This window comes from Rhinatrema bivittatum, chromosome 15, assembly GCF_901001135.1.
Source record: "Rhinatrema bivittatum chromosome 15, aRhiBiv1.1, whole genome shotgun sequence".
In the NCBI taxonomy this organism is placed as follows: domain Eukaryota; kingdom Metazoa; phylum Chordata; class Amphibia; order Gymnophiona; family Rhinatrematidae; genus Rhinatrema; species Rhinatrema bivittatum.
The window spans coordinates 59,373,852-59,392,295 of NC_042629.1; the positions used below are offsets into that span (position 1 = coordinate 59,373,852).

The following is an 18,444-nucleotide window of genomic DNA, read 5'->3' on the forward strand; positions in this document are numbered from 1 at the left end:
GAACCCGTGGCTGTCAGTGGGTTTGAGAAGTGACACCGGCAAACCCGCTGACAGCCGCCGCTCCTGTCAAAAAGGAGGCGCCAGGGACGCCCTCGTGTCCCTAGTGCCTTTTTTTACCGCGGGCCCTAGTTTGCATAGGCCACCCTCCTGAATCTCGCACCCAGGAGGAGTGGGCGCTCGCCGGGTCTCCAACGCGTTTTTCTGTATCGGCCTGATTGAGAGGTGGCGGCAACGCCGGGAGAACGTGGGATGGACCATGCGGTCTCTCTCAATTTGGTCTTTCAGTTAAGGAGGAAAAGACGGAGGTAGATTGGAAGGCTGCAGTAACATTCTTTTTTTTTTTTAACGTTTTGGCTGATGGGAGGAAGGAGGATCAGGACAAGCTGCCGGCTTTTTAAAGATCAAATTGAACTGGAGGGAGGGAAGCTCCTGAGGGGGATCAGGGCTTGGGCCCTTTTTTTTTTTTTTTTTTTTTTTTTAACATTTCAGCTTGCCAGAGGGAGGGAGGGTGATGGAGAGAAGGGATCTGGCCAAATGCTAGGTATTTCTTTGTCAGGAGGAAGGGGTATTGAGGCTGGGGGAGGGACGTTCATTGGAAGGTTGGAGGTCAGGAAAGAGTAGAATCGCAGGCTTCGTAGTGGTTGTTTTGGGGTTTGTTTGTTTTTTTATTTAAAGAGGACTTAGCTGGTTAGCACTGTAGCTTACTCATATAGTTCCAAGTTACTGCCCTACCCTTTCCCTTCCCTTCCCTCCCCCTCAGTTATAATATCAGTTACAATGTAAAGCCCTGTTGGCTGAATTTGCTGTTATCTGGAAACCGATGTGATGTCTCGTGCGAATGTCGGTATAGAAAAATGTTAAATAAATAAATAAAATAAGCTTTAGCCGGGGAACCCATCTGCACTAATTATAGCTGCTCCGATTTTGACTGGTTAGATTTAGCTGAATTTTCTGCTCAAAACCTCACTGGTTAGGTTCAGCTGACAAGAACCAGGTAAATTTGCTCTGTTATCTTACCCACTTAGGTTTTCCAGTATTGACCTCAAAATGTAATTTTTTAAAAAACGTCCTGCACACTGATGCCGTGCAAATAATACAGGCTGGGGCATCAGCCAGTCGAGCAGCTTTGAATGGCTCTTGGATTACATTACTGAAGAGCTCTGCTGCAGAGCTGTAGAGACTTTACAGCCTTCGGTCCACCTCTGAAGTGGCTGCATCCCTGTCTGTCTGTAAAATGTGCTTTTCTAGTTGTGTCTTGGAGTAGCTTAAGAGATTAATGTGGATTAAATTGGCTTTTGCCCACATAAATCTTGTTGTTTAAATATTTTTGTCCTTTGCACAAGCGTTTTGCGCAGACAAACAATAGCTGGGCAAATAAGGGGGCAAGGCTGGCGGGACCGTGAGAGCAGGATAGAATATTTAGCCATACTGAGCGCTGTCCGTCTGCATGAAGTCATCCAGGGAAAGTTACCCGGATAGTCAGCACAGAACCTATCCAGAAAAGTTCTGTTCGCTATGCGAGTAAAGTTATCCAGCTTACTGAATATGGACAGCTGAAGTCTCGGGCCTTATATTTATTTATTTAAAAATAAAAAATAAAAAAGTGTTGCCATCTGGGCAGTGTGTAATATTTCACTGGCATGCACAGAAAATATCACTTCCTGTAGCTAGTCAAATATTTTGCTGCAAAACAATCAGATTTTAAATTATTTTTCTGGCGCGCCCCTCTGTTTATTTACGCTTGGAACAGTGTCACAAATGACTTCATGTGGCATAAGATCTGATTGGTCCATGCACTGTGTGCATGTGTGATGTGATTTGTGTCCACATAGCAAGCATCAGCTCAGCGGGCCCAGGAAGCATCAGGCCATTTGAGGATGTCAGGGAGGGTGTTGTCTCTTGTCATGTGCTCTTCTAAAAGAGTAAAACATTTAGGGCCTGATTTTCAAAAGCATTTACATGGCTGAAATTATGCTTTACCCATGTAAATGCACTTTAGCTGTGTAAGTGAACTTTTTGAAAATTTCTACAGTATAGGCCATTGAATCGTCCATAGGTTTTACCCGCATTAAGGGGCGGATTTTAAGAGCCCTGCTCGCCTAAATCCGCCCAAATCCGGGCGGATTTAGGCGAGCAGGGCCCTGCGCGCCGGTGAGCCTATTTTACATAGGCTCACCGGCGCGCGCAGACCCCGGGACTCGCGTAAGTCCCGGGGTTCTCAGAGGGGGGCGTGTCGGGGGCGGGCCCGAACCGCGTGGCGTTTAGGGGGCGTGCCGGGAGCGTTTCGGGGGCGGACCCGGAGGCGTGGTTATGGCCCAGGGCGTGGCCGCGCCCTCCGGACCCGCCCCCAGGTCGCGTCCCGGCGCGCAGGAGGCCCGCTGACGCGCGGGGATTTACGCCTCCCTCTGGGAGGCGTAAATCCCCCGACAAAGGTAAGGGGGGGGGGGCTTAGACAGGGCCGGGTGGGTGGGTTAGGTAGGGGAAGGGAGGGGAAGGTGAGGGGAGGGCAAAAGGAAGTTCCCTCCGAGGCCGCTCTGATTTCGGAGCGGTCTTGGAGGGAACGGGGGTAGGCTGCGCGGCTCGGCGCGCGCCGGCTATACAGAATTGATAGCCTTGCACGCGCCGATCCAGGATTTTAGTGGATACGCGCGGCTCCGCGCGTATCCACTAAAATCCAGCGTACTTTTGCTTGCGCCTGATGCGCCAGCAAAAGTAGGCCTATTCGCATAGTTTGAAAATCTACCCCTAAGTGCACTTAACATGGGTAATTGGCTTTTGAAAATTGCTCCAATAGTATACTACATTTACACGTGTATCTCCTTTGAAAATTCAGCTGAGAATGTGCAGCTTTCTTTTGCCTGCTCCATATCTATATTTTTGTACTTAATTATGTTTCGCGTTTACTGATTGTACAGCAAAGACCCTGGTTACCTCCCTCCCGCCCCCCCCCCCCCCCCCCCCCTCCCCCTGTTCTAATATCAGTTTCATTGTAAAGCCCTGTTGGCTACTTTCTTGTTCCATGGAAACCGATGTGATGTTTTCTTAACGAATGTCGGTATACAAAAATTTCAAATAAATAAATAAATAAATATCTAAGAGCGTTGCTTTCTCCAGGCTGAAAATCTTCACTCAGTACACAACCACAGTGAAACCGCAAATAGTTTGACAATACGGCTATCACTGTGCTTGACTTGAATTTTTAGGTGAATTTCCTGCTCCTTTGTGCTTCTAGCTCAGAACTAGGGCTGGGACTAGCTGTGCCAGGGAACTGTAGACCTAAGCCGAGATTGAATGCTGGTCCTTCCACATGGCAATGTGCAGCATTGCCACTGGGCCAACCCACCAGTTGAATTTCAAACACATTTAGGTTGCACACATCAGTTTAAGCAGATGTGAAATGCAGGTAAAAGTGACTTGGAGTTGGTGCCTGTGAGGTACATTCTGGGGCAGTTGTGACCCTCGGCACTAAGGTCTCTGAGGGAAATGGGAAACTGGAAAAGGCTGCTAATGTTTAACCATTTTCAGTCATTTTGTGGGGGTGCTGTGGGGTTTATGGGACTTATGTTCCATGTAAACCGCCTACCCGGCGATAGTTATCTCTGTTAAATGTGAACCGGAGTGATATGTATTGTATACAGGAACTTCCGGTATATAAAAACCAATAAATAAATAAATAAATAAATAAATAAATAAATAATAATTCTTCTGCCTTTTGGGGCTGTGCAGGGCCAGGAGTTCCAGGAGTTCCTGCTGACAAAGCTGATTAACGCGGAGTACGCATGCTACAAGGCAGAGAAGTTTGCCAAACTGGAGGTAAGGAAGAGTCTTCTAACCGTCCGGCACCTGCCAACTGAGACTTAGGAGGGCGCGCTCCCGCATCGTGGTGCTCTTCAGATTAAAGTAACATTAAAAGTGACGGCGCCAGATGACGCTACTATGCCGACGGCATGGTCTTGCAGTGGTCTTGCCGTGGGTTGCCATAGTATCCAGTGCTCGATTTCAAGGGACTCCCAGTAGTGGTGCCAGCCTTAAGTGGTAGGTAGTGTAGTAACTGGGAACCCTGGCACCTCCTGCCCATAGTGATGCCGGAAAACCTCACGAGAAGAGCTGTTTGTCAGAGCCAGACCAATGCATGGTGAGGTCAGTGGCATCACTGCTGTGCCGTCATGGGGATGTGGCAGAAAACTAAATTACAGGCTTCTGTGAACTGTAGTACAGCTGAGAGAAGAATTTTGAGTCAGAGATAATAATTATAACTGATACGAATATTATTTTTCTTTCTTTCCTCATTAATCCGCTCCATCTTTCTCTCTCCCTGTCTCTCCCCCACACTCATTCTTCCTTTTTCCTCCTCTCTCTTTTCCGTCCCCCTCTCACTCTCCCCCCCCCCCCCCCCCATCAGGAGCGCACCCGCTCAGCCCTGCTGGAGACGCTCTATGAGGAGCTGCACGTGAATAGCCAGTCCATGATGGGCCTGGGCAACGACGATGATAAGATGGAGAATGGGGGAGGGGGAAGCGGCGGCTTCTTTGAGTCCTTTAAGGTAAGAAAGACAGAGAAATGGAAATGCACAGTAAACACTAAATACACAGGCATTTGTGCGCCAGAACCAGAAAGGAAGGGATATAGGACAGAAGAGTTAGAGGACCTGGACCTCCATCACTATTTGATATGTTCAGTCACAGCACACAAAGGGGTGGCTTCATGTGCCAGCTTTTGGAATGGGAGCGTCTTCTGGCCTCAGAATTTTACATCCTGCAACTTTTAAAAGAGGAAAAAATCCCACGGAAAATATTGTGTAAGCGGAAACTTGCAAAACAGGAATAGCAGGACTTTAGCCTGAATCTTACATCTAATTGGGGCAAAAGTGCTACAATGAATTTTTTTTTTTTTTTTGTAATTGCACAGAATTCTACTTGCACTTTTTAACTTTTTTTTTTCTGTGAAAATTTTTCCCTCTTCCAGAGGTTTCAGGAAATGAACGCCAGTAACAAAAGATGCACTATTTCAAAATTTTAGCTACGTGTTTTTGCCTGATTTCTAAATCTGGCCTAGAGATTCCAGTCCCATCACTAGAAGAATAATCTCATAGCTGCTTCTAAAGGGAAAGCCATCAGGTCTGTACCATAAGCCAGTGGTTCTTATCCTTTTTCTTGTCGTGACTCGGCCGACTGACAATGCTCGCATGCGTGAAGCCCTGCTCGTTACAATCCACGGTGGAAATAAATAAGAGTACTTTCTCTGAACAGAAATCACGTAATTTTTGTACATGTAATGTGCCTATAGGTCAGGAAATTCCTGCTCAGAGATGGGCGGGGTTATAGAGAAAATCCTGCAAAATAAGTTAAAAAAAATCAAAACATATTGTATTAGGCCTATTGTAACACGCTGAGTGTTGGGCTTGGCCCTAAGAAATCCATGAATAAACAAAATACAATCTTAATAAAGTAAACCTCCCATACCAGAACAGCACTAGCTGCCAGCATTCAAACTGTAACAACTCTAACTATGAAAATATTACACCAGGCCCTACAACACCAATATACCTCCTATTAGGAAAACAGCAGACCCTCAACTAATAAGGAAATCCTAAAGTATAAACAGGAACATGCAGACAAAAAAACAACTGGAAACCACAACAAGCCTTACTCTAAATGCAATGCAACAATGGAAAATCAGAAACATCATCAGTCTTCATAAAAAATCAAGAAATATAAAATCAATAATAGTAAAATCATGCTAATAAAAAGAACAAATATTTCAAAACAGCCAATGAATAAAATATTTCAAAAAGCAGACAGACATAAAGACCCAATAATTAATTAAAACTAATAAGGATGAAAAAAAAATCCATACCTGGCAACTTTTGATTTCCAGGTGCCCTGAGGTTGTCGCAACTTAGCAGGAGGGAGAGGATGGGGTGTTTTTGCTCTTAAACTTTCTCCTTTCACTTACACACGTGCTCTCAATCACACTCGTGCTGTCTCGTTCCATCACACACACACACCACCCCCCACCCGTGCCACTAGTGCCGCTGCCCCCAGGTGCTTGCATTGCTGCCACGTTCCGCCCAGGCTGCCAGCACTTTCAAGCTTGGGTGCAGGAAAGAGTTCTTCGTGTCTGGGAAGGGAAGAGCGGCTGAGCCAGCGGGAGACCAGGAAGTGCGGTGTCCTGCCGGCAGAGGATGACAACACACCAGGAGAGAACCACCGCGGTGGCCCCAAGGCCGGGAGCCCTTTCCCGAGGATGAAACAGTGTTTTTTTTACCTGTACAAATGCCTTCTATTATTGCCCTCCTCATCTCCCGGCCCTCTCCAGACATAGTTTGTAAGCTCTTTGTGTCAGGGACTGCATTACCATGTGTAGAATCGTGTGCTGCACTCAAGGATACCGCCATTGCCTCATAAGTTAATAATAATCCTATCTGTAATTTCTTTTAAAAATCTAGCTCCTGGCTTGCCTCAGGTCAGGGGTAATTTTATAATAGGCTGCATAAAGTGTGTGTGTGTGTGTTTATATCCCACTCTACCCCTTGGAACGCCTTTCCCTTCTATGCAGAAAAGAAGTTGCACACAGTAGCTGTGCATGTGCAAGGGTCACTTATGCCCTCTAAAAGACAAGGAAAGAATTCATGTTTGTAGAGCAATTCCTTGGGCCATCTGGTCTCCAGCACTCCTTTACCTGCGTCAGCAGCAGTGGAGTCAGCCTTTGGGTGTCCTCGGTCAAATTTCCCTCATAAATCCAGACCAGCTGTTCTGCCCCAGACAGAATAGAGGCGTGGCCAGCTATGGCCCCACCTACTGTCTAAAATCACTTTATTAAACCTGCAGTGTGCTGCGCAGTGCAAACTGTTTACAAAGATCAGGATGTGTTCTGAGCTGGAAACCATCCCCACACATCTAAGTCCTTGTCAGGTGATGTCAGCCCATAGCCCACATCCTGGACATGACCTGCTGCTTTCTCTGTGCATGGGGTAAACTCTGGGTTTTTATAACCAGTCAGCTAAGGCGTCGCCAACGAGAAACCTGGTGGCATGAAAGCTTAATTTTTTGAAAAAGACTTGTCAGTGGATGGACCCTTTTCAAATCCTATAATGCTGTGACTATTCCCAGTCCCACACCAAATAAGCTATACCATAATCACCTTGGCATGGTGCAACCACGTTATCGTGGTCCTGCTACACAAGTAAACACCAACTGCTGCCTATCTTATCAGCACTGACCAGATTTAATCTTGGAACATTATGTGCACAGGAGCTTTCTTATCTAAGCATACTAAACTCCGAAATGATCAAATACCCATGTCAAGCACAAACAGACCTCACCCCCCCCTATAAAAAAGCTTGAACACTGCCAATCCTGATAAATAACACACTCTGAGAGAGGTCTTAGCTGCAGGCTTGGGAGCACTCAGTCCTTCTTCAAAGGCTCTGCTGTTTCATGGCAGCTATGCCACGGTTCCTTCCTGCCACTCCTGTTTCTGGTCACACCAGTTGTAGGAACACTCGTCCCCTATGTAAAGTCCCTGCTATTTCCTGGCAGAGACATTCCAAGAACACGCTCTTGTTCTACAGAGTCCTCATTATTTCATGACTGATTTAATGAAGGAACGTGCAACTTTTTTTTTTTTTTTATACAGCTATTTCATGGCAGATACACAGCACCTGTTTTTTTCAGAACACTTCCCAAAGCCTAATATTATTATTTTTAATTTTTAAAGCACTCTGGCACATGCAAAGCACTTTACAGATGTATAGTGCCCTCCTATTTCAGTATGTTTACAAACTTCAAATAGAGGGCGAGACAACTGGCTTCTTTTAGTTGGGAGAAAATTTAGGCCGGCTTATGCATCACCTAGATTTGGCTGATCTATGAGGCTTAGGCTAAAAATCACCACTAGCCACCTGTTTCCCCATCCTACCCCTGTCCCCAGGCTCACCCAGCCAGTTAGTCCTGTTAATATTCAAATATTTCATTCAACAGGCAAACTTTTTTTTTTGTTTAAAAAAAAAAAAATCCTCATGCAGATGGGTGCTGCCTTCATGAAGTCACAGGAAGCTAAAGACCTGCAGGCCAGTGAAAGCTGGGGATGCCTCTGGTTCTAGCATAGCATGGCTGCTTCCTGCCTCACTTCAGCATTAAGGATGTGTACAATCTACAGAAATGTACTAAATTTGTGCGCTAAGCTGTATTAAGCCACAGCATTTTCCATTTGTTTGTAGAGGACTCCATTGAAATGTTGCGATGGAGAAGGTACAGAGAAGGGCAACCAAAATGATAAAGGGGATGGAACAGCTCCCCTATGAGGAAAGACTGAAGAGGTTAGGGCTGTTCAGCTTGGAGAAGAGATGGCTGAGGTGGGATATGATAGAGGTGTTTAAAATCATGAGAGGTCTAGAACGGGTAGATGTGAATCGGTTATTTACTCTTTCGAATAATAGAAGGACTAGGGGACATTCCATGAAGTTAGCAAGTAGCACATTTAAGACTAATTGGAGAAAATTATTTTTCATGCAACGCACAATAAAGCTCTGGAATATTTTCCCAGAGGATGTGGTTAGTGCAATTAGTTTAGTTGGGTTTAAAAAAGGTTTGGATAAGTTCTTGGAGAAGAGGTCCATTGACTGCTATTAAGCAAGTTTACTTAGGGAATAGCCACTGCTATTAATTGCATCAGTAGCATGGGATCTTCTTAGTGTTTGGGTAATTGCCAGGTTCTTGTGGCCTGGTTTGGCCTCTGTTGGAAACAGGATGCTGGGCTTGATGGACCCTTGGTCTGACCCAGCCTGGCAATTTCTTATGTTTTGCCTGGCTCTGGGTCTGATATTCCTTCTCCTTTCTCCTCCCCAACCTTGCAGCGTGTGATTCGCAGTCGCAGTCAGTCTATGGATGCCATGGGCCTGAGCAACAAGAAGCAGAGCACCGTGTCCACCAGCCACAGCGGCAGCTTTGGGCACGGCAATGCCGAGACGCCGAAGATCCCAGGCATAGTGAGTGCTCCTCTCCTCTCTCCGAAAATCCTTGGCATAGTGAGTGTTCCTCTCTTCTCTCGGCAGGGTGGGAGCTCCTTGGAGGCTGCAAACAAACATTGACGGGGGAGGGGGGGGGAGGCATCCTTACTGCTGTTTGAGGCCATTTCATGCCCATCCTTTGTCAGGCAGGAGGGAGCTGCGAAGCCTAAGCAGGGATGATCAGGAGTCCAAGTGCCAGCACCCCCTTACGATGAACAGTGATACCTGCGAACTGGGACCCGTGGCTTGACTGTAGGTCTCCTGACCAGTGACCATTGTGGGCACTGCAGAAGGTGAAGTGCTGGGAGCCACAGCGGCAAGGAGGAGGGTGGCCACCTTCTGCAGGGGAGACCTCTGCCCACTCAGCAGCAGTCCTTTGCCCTCATGGGGACCCTGGTGTCCTTAACACAGTTGTACAGGGGGGTAATAGAGAGCTAATGTGAGCAAACAAAACAAAACCACAGGTATATTTGATGCTGTTTAACCTCTTTGGAAGCTTTAAAATTGCACAATGATGGTTCATTCAACTGTCAGACACCTATGGCTTAAGATACGGTGGTCTTTCTTTTATACCAACCCTCAGTTTAGCAAACTGATTGTAGCAACGTGAAATTGTCTTCCAAAATAAGTCTAGAATGGTTTCTCAGGGCTTCCGGATTCTGCTCCAGCCGGCTGCCTTTCCCACATGGAATTCCCCACCTCCCATCTGATACGCAGCACTGGAAAGGGAGTGCTGCAAGGAGCTAAAGGGGACATTTCAGAAGCATTTCTGAACCTAAAAACGGTATTTTACTTGCAAAAATGGGCTTTTTTTTTTCTTTTCTTTTTTTTTTTTAAGAATTGCTCACCTGGTAGGCAGGTAAACCTATGCATGCATGTCCTGTTCTCATGCATGCTTACCCGGATTGAGCCGAAGCATTCCCGGGGTGGGCGGGGTGTGCAGTGACGCGCCTAGGGGTGAATTTTCAAAAGGGGAAGGCAGCACGTAAAAGTAACAGGATATCGAAGCAATTTTCAAAAGCCCGTCAATGCATGGAAACCCTTTTGAAAATGTCAGCCCTAAACATCCTTCTGCCTTCTGCCTTCCTTCTGCGACGATGGCTTCAGGTTTTTCTGCGAGGGTTGCTCTTGTTTTATAAAAGTCAGTGGCCTGCAGGGAACTGGAAACGCCCGACTGGATGACGACTGCCCTGCTTTAGAAATCGGCAGCAGAAGCCCTCACACAAAAAGAATGCCCCCCCCCCCCCCCCTGCCAGTAAAAGCCCGCGCAGTGTTCAACCGCACGAGGAATTTTTATACCCCGCAGACTGGGGTGGGGATGAGAGGGAGAGGCTGGGGAACTGAACCAAGGGCGGGCGGTTTTGATTATAGAAAATGCCGCAACTTGGTTTTTTGCTGGAAAATTATCCACAGAGAAAACAGGCGGAAATCTCTGCGGGGAGCTTTTCATTGGGCACCAATCAAAACCACCGTACCCAGGTATTTTTGCTGTGGATTTGGGTAGACTACCCCCTAAGTTTACCCCCAGGGGCCTAGGTTTGATTGTTTGCTGCTTTGTTGGGTCGTTTATCTCTGGGTGACAGCAGCAGCTTACATCTGACGGATGTGTTTGCCATGTGATGGCCGCCTGGCCATACAGAGTGGTGGTCATCTCCATGTATTACTGAACCCATCAACTCTGTGATCAGGACATATATTAGAAGTGGTAGCCAATTTATTGTATTGCATACTACAGCGGGTAGGGCACTTTCAGGGCAGCTGCTCTCCACACTGATTGTAGATGGGATAATGAAGGTTGCAGAGATGGTGCTTGTAAAAAAAAAAAATAATAATAAATTATTTTTTTATTTATTTATACAATGAGCTTATGATGGAGGTGAATTTTTGTGTTTGTGTTGAAATGAACAGGTCTGAGCCTTCCTCTGTAGCTGGACCAGAAACCATTCTCTGGTTTCCCCAGCAAGGGTGCTTTCACATTAATGAAGAGAGGCCCATTCCTGTCTCACTCCAGCGACTCCGCAGAGCACAGGGCAAGGCTGTGGCCGTCCATGACACTTGTTAGTCACATGCTGCAGTAAACGGAAGCCATTCTGTGCATGACTCTCTTCTCTTTTTTTTTTTCTTTTTCATTTCCCCTCTCTTCCTCTTGCTTCCTGGCTCTCCCTGCCTCTCACCTCTCTGCTTTGCCAGTCTTTGCTTGTCACCGGGAAAGTGCCCAGGCATGGACGACGTGGCAGTGCCATAGGGATAGGAACCATAGAAGAGGTGGATTTCGCTCTCTGTTGCCCCCTTTCTTACTTCTGTGACTTTCCAGTTTGCATGCTGTCGTGTTATTGGCCTGGAATGTACCATATTGGGAATGTCCTTGTCACCTGAACTAGCTTATGCAGGCCCAGCGCTGACGCTCATGCAAGCTGAGCATTTGAGGTGCTAAGAAGGGGTTGCATGGCGCATTGCATTGAGGGTGGGGGCTCCCCAGAGAATCTGTTCGCAGAAGACCAGCAGGAACCACAGCTTAGGGTCGTCGCCAATCCCAATCCATCCTACTGGGCTGACCAGCGCTGGGTTTTGGCCATCAACTCGATAGAGAGCACCGGGAATGGTTTTCAGAAGCATTGATGTGCATAAACCCTGGCTTGTGCCCATGAATCTGCTTTCAAAATCATCCCGGGAGCTGTGTGGGGAACAGCCTGCATGTAAACGGGATTGCGCACGTACTTTTCCCTGCATTTGTGGTAGGCATTCTGGAGGGGGTGGGGAAGCAGTTACACGTATCCTTTCCACTTTTAAAAGCCCGCACATAAACATACATGCAAGGGGGAGGTTCCGTGTGTACGGGGAGCAGGGGTACAATCCGGCGGGGTTTACCTACCCGCGTACCAGCCTAAAAGGAGACCTGCACACATGTCTGCATGGAAAACTCAGAACATAGTCTGCGAGTATAGACCATGGACCGTTGAAAATAACCCCTCCTAGTGTGCATTTCGTATAACTTCCAGAAAATATCTGCTTGGCCACTTAGCATGAAAGCAGTGGTCTGGGCCACAGCCCCTTCAGATGATAGCACAGCTTTAGAATTCACAAGCCACGCAGACAATGATGCTGGTCAGTAAAACTGAGCCGAGCTGCCTGGTGTGATAAAGAGCAGAGAGGCACTGGCAACCCACCTACATTGACAAATGCATTAAAAACAGGCCCGGCAAGAACACCTTTCTTGTATATGCTCTCCTTATCCCCCTCCCCCTACTCATTAAAATCAATTGCACATTTTGTAATGAGTAGGTTTTACTGCTTTTGGGTTGTGACATAACAGGCTTCTACTTGTCCCCTGTACCTAGAGGTCACAAAAGGGAAAGAAATTTTCAGCATAGCCTTAGGGGCTTACAAACCCCACCCGCTGCGTGCGGAAGTGAAATGTGGTCCTAGTGACAACTATGGGGACCTCTCGCTGTTTTCCTGTGGTTGCTCCACTGTGAGGGATTCCTGCATATATATGCAGTGCCCTCCTGTGGCCTTGGCATGCTGAATTTCAGTGGATGTGTGAGAGGCCGTCCTATGTGGCAGGAGGCAGTGTTGCAGGAATCCAGTAGCAGTCATAAAAGCTGATTTGGGCCACCTGATTTTGGCTGCCATGATTCAGAATAATTTTTTGCTGCCCTGCTTCTACAGGTTAGCAAGAGAGTGAAAGTTATGCATATCCAAGACTTAATTATCCTGGCAACTTAGGCTGTTTATAGCCTGTAAGGATTTGCATGCTAATTCCACTAACCAAGGGTGATCATCCTTGACCAGGGATAGCTGGATGCACGGTTTACTGAAATCCAACACAAAATGAATTCTTGGCAGCTTTTTTACTTGTACAAGAGAGAACAAATGGGTTCAAAATATTGAGGGTCATTTGATGAAGGGGGTTAGTATAGTCACAAAAGCCATAGCCAGCACCTCTGAATTATTCTTACATTGGTCAAATAAGTCTTGCAGCATGCATGAAACCCAGCTACCTCCAGACCTGGTATGGCCCAGTGCCTCTGAACCACACAGACTTACAACCAGCCAACACGAGGCTTAGGAAATGCAGCAACGATGGGTTATTCCATCTGCCAGCAGTGACATACGTTAGTTCTCCCGTCTTTCCAAGCTGGAATTCTGCACCCAGTGCCAGGAATCAGCAGCCTGGGGTAACAATGCAATCATCAAATCAAGAAGATTTTTTTCCATTTTGAAATTTTTGAATACTACAATCCAGCAAACACAGCCCCATTTTGGTTACCAATGATGCTCCTCCATATGAGGAGGAAGCATGGCCTAATGGCAAGAGAGCTGGGCTGTGATTCAGGAGAAGTCCTAACGCACTGGTTTGAGACCACTCTTGTTGACTCTATCACCTTGTGATGGCAAGGAAGTAGTTAAAGTCACTAGGTGGCACTGGTCTTTCTTAATTTCTACCGGCAAACAGAAAACATCCATACACTGTGCTTAGCTGATTTTCACAATCATTGTCCCAGTAAATTGAGTAGGTATCTTAATCCAGGACTAATAAAAATTGCAATGCACATAAGACTAAGGTATAATGTAAACAAGGAAAAATAATACAAATGTAATAGAAAACAAGATACAAGAAAGTATTTGCATTGAAAAAGTAAATCAAAACTAGAGAAAAAAATATATATAGATACAAGGTAAACCTAAATCTGCTCCCTTCCTTGAGGTTGTCCCAAGAATCTCAACAGTGAAGCAGTACAGAGCTCTTAGGATTTTAGCGGAGTACTGGCACATCATGAACATCTTGCGTTACCGCCAGTATGAAGTGTTGGTTTCGCAAGGTGGTTTATAGAGAATATCTTTTCTTGGTCTGCCTTCCCTCCAATGCCAGCCATCAATCATGCTGTACACTTTTTTCTTGCCCATGCACTCTAGCCCCAGGGCAGAGGGATCCTGCCAGGTGTTGGCTCAAAAACTTCCAACGGAAATGGACCTATAAGTAGCTCAGTAATGCAGTTTTCTTAAGGGCCTCAGAGACTCACCACTAGCACACAAAATTCAGAGGTTTGGTTTTCTGGAGAAGACAGAGAGCTTAGCAGAGAAGAGAAGCCAAAAAGCTTAAATCCTAATAAATATGTGAAGAACCTTGTTGTCTGAGCAGCTCAGTCAGTGGTTCAAATCTTCAGGGACCTAACTGGCCCTGCTCAGACAACAAGGTTCTTCGCATTGTTGGTTCCTGTCTAATACATAGGTGGGACGAGTTATGTTACATCTTTGCTCCTCCATCACAGGTTCTAGAAGTAGAGTTCCTCGCTCACCAGCCTCAAGCCTGCAGCAGCCGATGTGGTTCCTGGTTTTGTCCCACGGCGCACATAGAGAGACAGGGAGTCCTACTTTTCGTAGGCAAATCAGAACTCTTTACTCCATGCGTGCCGTGGGGCAAAACCGGGGCTTGGAGCCCTCTCTTCAGAGTGACCTGGGTAACCTTAGACAAGCCACTCTGAGGACAACAAGCTTCAGGCTGCTCACCCACAGCTGCAAAGTCCACAGGGACACCTGGTAGCTGGGCTCAGTCAGCAGGCAGGGAGGACCCATTGCCAGGAGTTCCCTGGGCTGAAAACCCCAGCGGCTAAACATAAGCAGGCTTTTCTTTTAAAAGGGGCAGGGGAAAAGAAAACCTACACGGGGATGTCATTCTGAAATATCGGCACGCGTGCCAGGGTGTACTTTGCACCCGAATTCCCAAGGGGCGACGCACATTGCACACAAAAATGGCCGAAGCCCCCTGTAACTGAAGAGCATAATATTACATCCTCACACTCGTCGTTGTCTCTCAGGTTTATGAAACTGCAGCTTAGAGGTTTATCTAATGTAGATGTAGTATGAACGGTTTCATTTAAAAATAACAAACCCCCCCAGCTTATTCTTTGTGCTATACATAACTCTGATCATGCAGGTGCACTTTGCAATAAGTGAGCACTGGCAGCTGAAAGGAGGGAGCAACAGATGAACCCCACATGCAAGGTTTGATTTGATTCAGGTCACGGTGCTGCCGTTTGGGAGATTGTGGCTGGTGTGGAGCCGTCTGATCCTCCGTGTTAGGTCACTTGCAACTCTCATCTTCATGGTCATAAGGGAACAATGGGGAAAAAAAATGCAAAAATCTAACTTGGTTAGACTTTTTTTTTTTTTTTTCCCCCTTATCCATGGTGAGCACTACTGCCTGCCATGGATATTTTGACATAAAGGCCGATTTTCTAACCCAATGTATGCGGGAAAAGAGAGTGTTTTACTCACGTTCGCTGACAGTCGGCATGGATAAACGTCCGTGAGGTGTTCCACAAGGCCTTGAGAGGGGCTCCCGGAGACATGTTCAGGTCAAGGAAGGAAAAAGTAAGAGCATAGATTAACATTTTCAAATCCTCACTTGTATTTTTCTATTAAAAAAAAAACAAAAAAACCCTAAAGGACCTGCAGGAAAGACAGGTGCAAATGTCCACGGGTCCCTAGCAAGCTTCAAAGCAATAATACACGTGCAGTTTTGCTTGGAAAATTGGGGCAAAATCCACAGATAAAAAGTACCAATGAGCTTTTTCCTAATGCTATATTTTACTGTTTATTTTCCACTGGCCTACGTTTGGGTCCCAACCCCTAGATTGGTATCTGCTGTTTCAGAATCCTTTGTTTCTTCCTCAGACCTTCATGTTTTTGTCAGCAAGAACGACCTGTCCTTCCCAATATGGTGACTAAAATTCCACATTCTGCCTGTTGTTCTCTTTATATATATATATATATGTATATATCTAGCTCTAGGTATTTATATAAATGCACCAGTTCCTGCAGTAGTAACTTGTACTGTCTGCTTGTTTTTTATGTAATGTTGACAATTCCAGTTAAAGTAAAATTAAGTTTCTTACCTGTAACTGGTGTTCTCCGTGTACAGCAGGACATGTCAGTCACACTGCTGGGGTGATGTCATCCAACGGCGTTAAGGACAGAAATGCTACAATTTTGAGTGGCCGTGTGAGGTTTCCTCACTCGTATATCATAGAGCTAATAAAAAGTAATAAGAAACTGAAGATCTGGTAGCTCCAAGGGGAGGTGGGAGGCTGTGTATAACTGACTTGTACTGCTTTCCATGGAGAACACCACATTTTCAAAAATGGACGAGCAGAGAGTCAGTCACACTTGTGGGGACTCCCAAGCTGCAGGTTGTCTAGCCATCCCTACTTTCCAACTCTCCCAGATAACCTGCCAACCTGGTGATTGTGAGAAGGAATTAGCATCAAAATTTAAAAAGGCTTTTAAGAACTGCCTGGCCAGAGTTGACCTTTCAAAGGTCACCATGTCAGCAGTTTGAGAAGTGAAAGTATGCAGAGAGCTCCATAGCGGCTGACCACAGGTGAGCCATTGATCTAACTTGATAGGTCTTGACATGGCCCTGTAAGATAAGCCTGCTTTGTTATAGGAAACAGATATATATTCTGGGATCTAATTAACAATAGTGCATTTGGTGAGAGGTAATCTGTGTCTGTTGGGATCGTAGGATGTAGGGTTGTGAAGACTTTTTGATATCATTTGTTCTCATTAGTTAAAAGGGCAAATCCAAGGTATGTACTGCTGCCTTAGCACTGTATTCCTGAGGCAAAATGTAGGCAGAATCACAAGTGGGTTCAAGTGAAATCCAAAATGTCTCCCAAAGGCAGATTTGTAGTAAGTACAAAATAGCCTACCGTTGAAAAATGGTGCATATAGTGAGTAAGTTAATAATGCCTGGAACTCATGTACTTCTCTGGAGTGGAAGTGACTGCCAACTGGAAGAGTACTTTCGGAATTATGTATTTTAGGCTATAGGAGTGAATAGGCTCAAACAGAATTCACATTAAGTTGAACCAAATCCATTTGAATTCCCATGGTAGGATGGGTGGCTTCACGAAGGAGTGGAAGGGGGTTTCACTTGAAGCAGACCGTTCATGAAGTGTCAAACCAAGGGCAAAGAAGAGACCATCTTTCCCTGCTTTCAGTTGTGATAAGCTGTGATAGCACTAAGATGAACACCCTAAAATTTGCCATACAACCTGGTTTAGAGAAGTGAAGCAAACAGACAAGTAGATTTTGAACTGGACATGAAAAGGGGCATTGCTCAATGCTGGCACCAACTGCAAAACCTCTTTCATTTTTAGGGCCTAAGAGGTTATGGTAGGCATGTAGGAAATGGGCTACGTGCTCTGAGCAGTCAAGAGAAGAAATTACTATCCTTTCAACATCCAAGTGGTCAATGCCAGAATGGTGATGTTCGGATGAAAAAGGGCTCTCTGGTTGTAAGAGATCAGGGTTGGGGAAGGAGCCAAACAAATCTACTTTTGAAGACAGAGCTATAGGAGTAGGGGGAACCATTACATCTTGGGCCAGGCTGAATTAGCATTCCCTAATCCTTACTTAACTTGGCCAGAGTTTTCGATGATATTGGTATCAGGAGTGGGGGAGGCATAGTAATACAGAAGGCCTGACTCCCATTGTATTGGAAATCCATCTTCTGCTAACCTGAATCTGGAGGGCCTCCTTGTGCAAAACACCCAAAAATTCCTGTTGAACTCTATCATGAATAGATCTATGTCTATTGTGCACCAGATTGAAAGATCCTGTGAGACACTTTGGATATTTAGCGACCATTCGTGTGGGTCAAGCACTCTCCTCAAGCTGTCTGTGCCTAATAAGCAGGTCACTTAGAGAAAGGCTGCATGCAGTATAGCCCATCATTCCTTGCTTGTTGATATTAAACAAGGCTACCTGGTTGTTCATTTGTACAATGATAACTCTGTTGGACAACAGATGCTGGAAGGCTAACAAGGCCATCTTTGTGGCTGCAGCTCCAGCAGATTGATGGCTAGGTGACGCTCCCAGTTTGATGGGACACAGTGCCACAGATTTGAGTCCACTGAGACTTCCTCATATTGAATTGGAAGATGGAAGCCATATGGCTTAACATCTTGAAAAAGTCCCATGCCAAGAACAACTGTCTCTTGGAGATGGATTTTAGTGAAGACACAATGTTGGTTATTCTCCCCAAGGAGAGAAACACCTTGACTTCCTTGGAATTGAAACTGGCTTGCATGAGTTCAAGTTCACAAGAAGGGATTAAGTCTGGACTTTTGGTAGTGTACTATTTATTTTATTATTTATTTATTAAAATATTTTATATACCTGTTAATAGAAAATCCAAAGTATTCTAGCCATTGGATCACTACCCTTAGCAACTAGTAGGCAAGCTAGAGGACAGCATGACCCCTGGATTAGGCGATCATCCAGGTATGGAAAAACGTGGATACCAAGGCACATATGTACCGCCAACACCGCAAGGCACTTACTGAAAATTCTTGGTGTTGATAACTGATAACTGGCTATAAGAAGCATCCTGTAGTGGAGGTGGTGGTGGCCCACCACCAATCTGA

At 45.8% G+C, this 18,444-nt stretch overlaps 1 protein-coding gene and 1 long non-coding RNA gene across 10 annotated transcripts in view; one reads left to right on the plus strand and one right to left on the minus strand.

The window, feature by feature from the left end:
- LOC115076457 overlaps nucleotides 1–15,386 on the minus strand; it is a 35,601-nt gene extending 20,215 nt beyond the window's left edge. Inside the window, exon 1 of the long non-coding RNA XR_003852770.1 lies at nucleotides 15,290–15,386. This is a non-coding gene — a long non-coding RNA (uncharacterized LOC115076457). The remainder of the gene's footprint in view (nucleotides 1–15,289) is intronic.
- RAP1GAP (RAP1 GTPase activating protein) overlaps nucleotides 1–18,444 on the plus strand; it is a 225,880-nt gene that overhangs the window by 186,380 nt on the left and 21,056 nt on the right. For 7 of the 9 annotated variants that reach the window (XR_003852767.1, XM_029577941.1, XM_029577938.1 and 4 more), the window contains 3 exons: nucleotides 3,727–3,813; nucleotides 4,403–4,543; nucleotides 8,858–9,028. Coding sequence is in view for 8 of the 9 variants with exons in the window: in XM_029577941.1 (XP_029433801.1) it covers nucleotides 3,727–3,813; nucleotides 4,403–4,543; nucleotides 8,858–9,028 (399 nt within the window). In the remaining variant the exon portion in view is untranslated. Of the gene's footprint in view, nucleotides 1–3,726; nucleotides 3,814–4,402; nucleotides 4,544–8,857; nucleotides 9,029–11,200; nucleotides 11,276–18,444 lie in introns of all 9 variants that reach the window. The other 2 variants (XM_029577944.1, XM_029577937.1) reach the window with 2 other exon arrangements.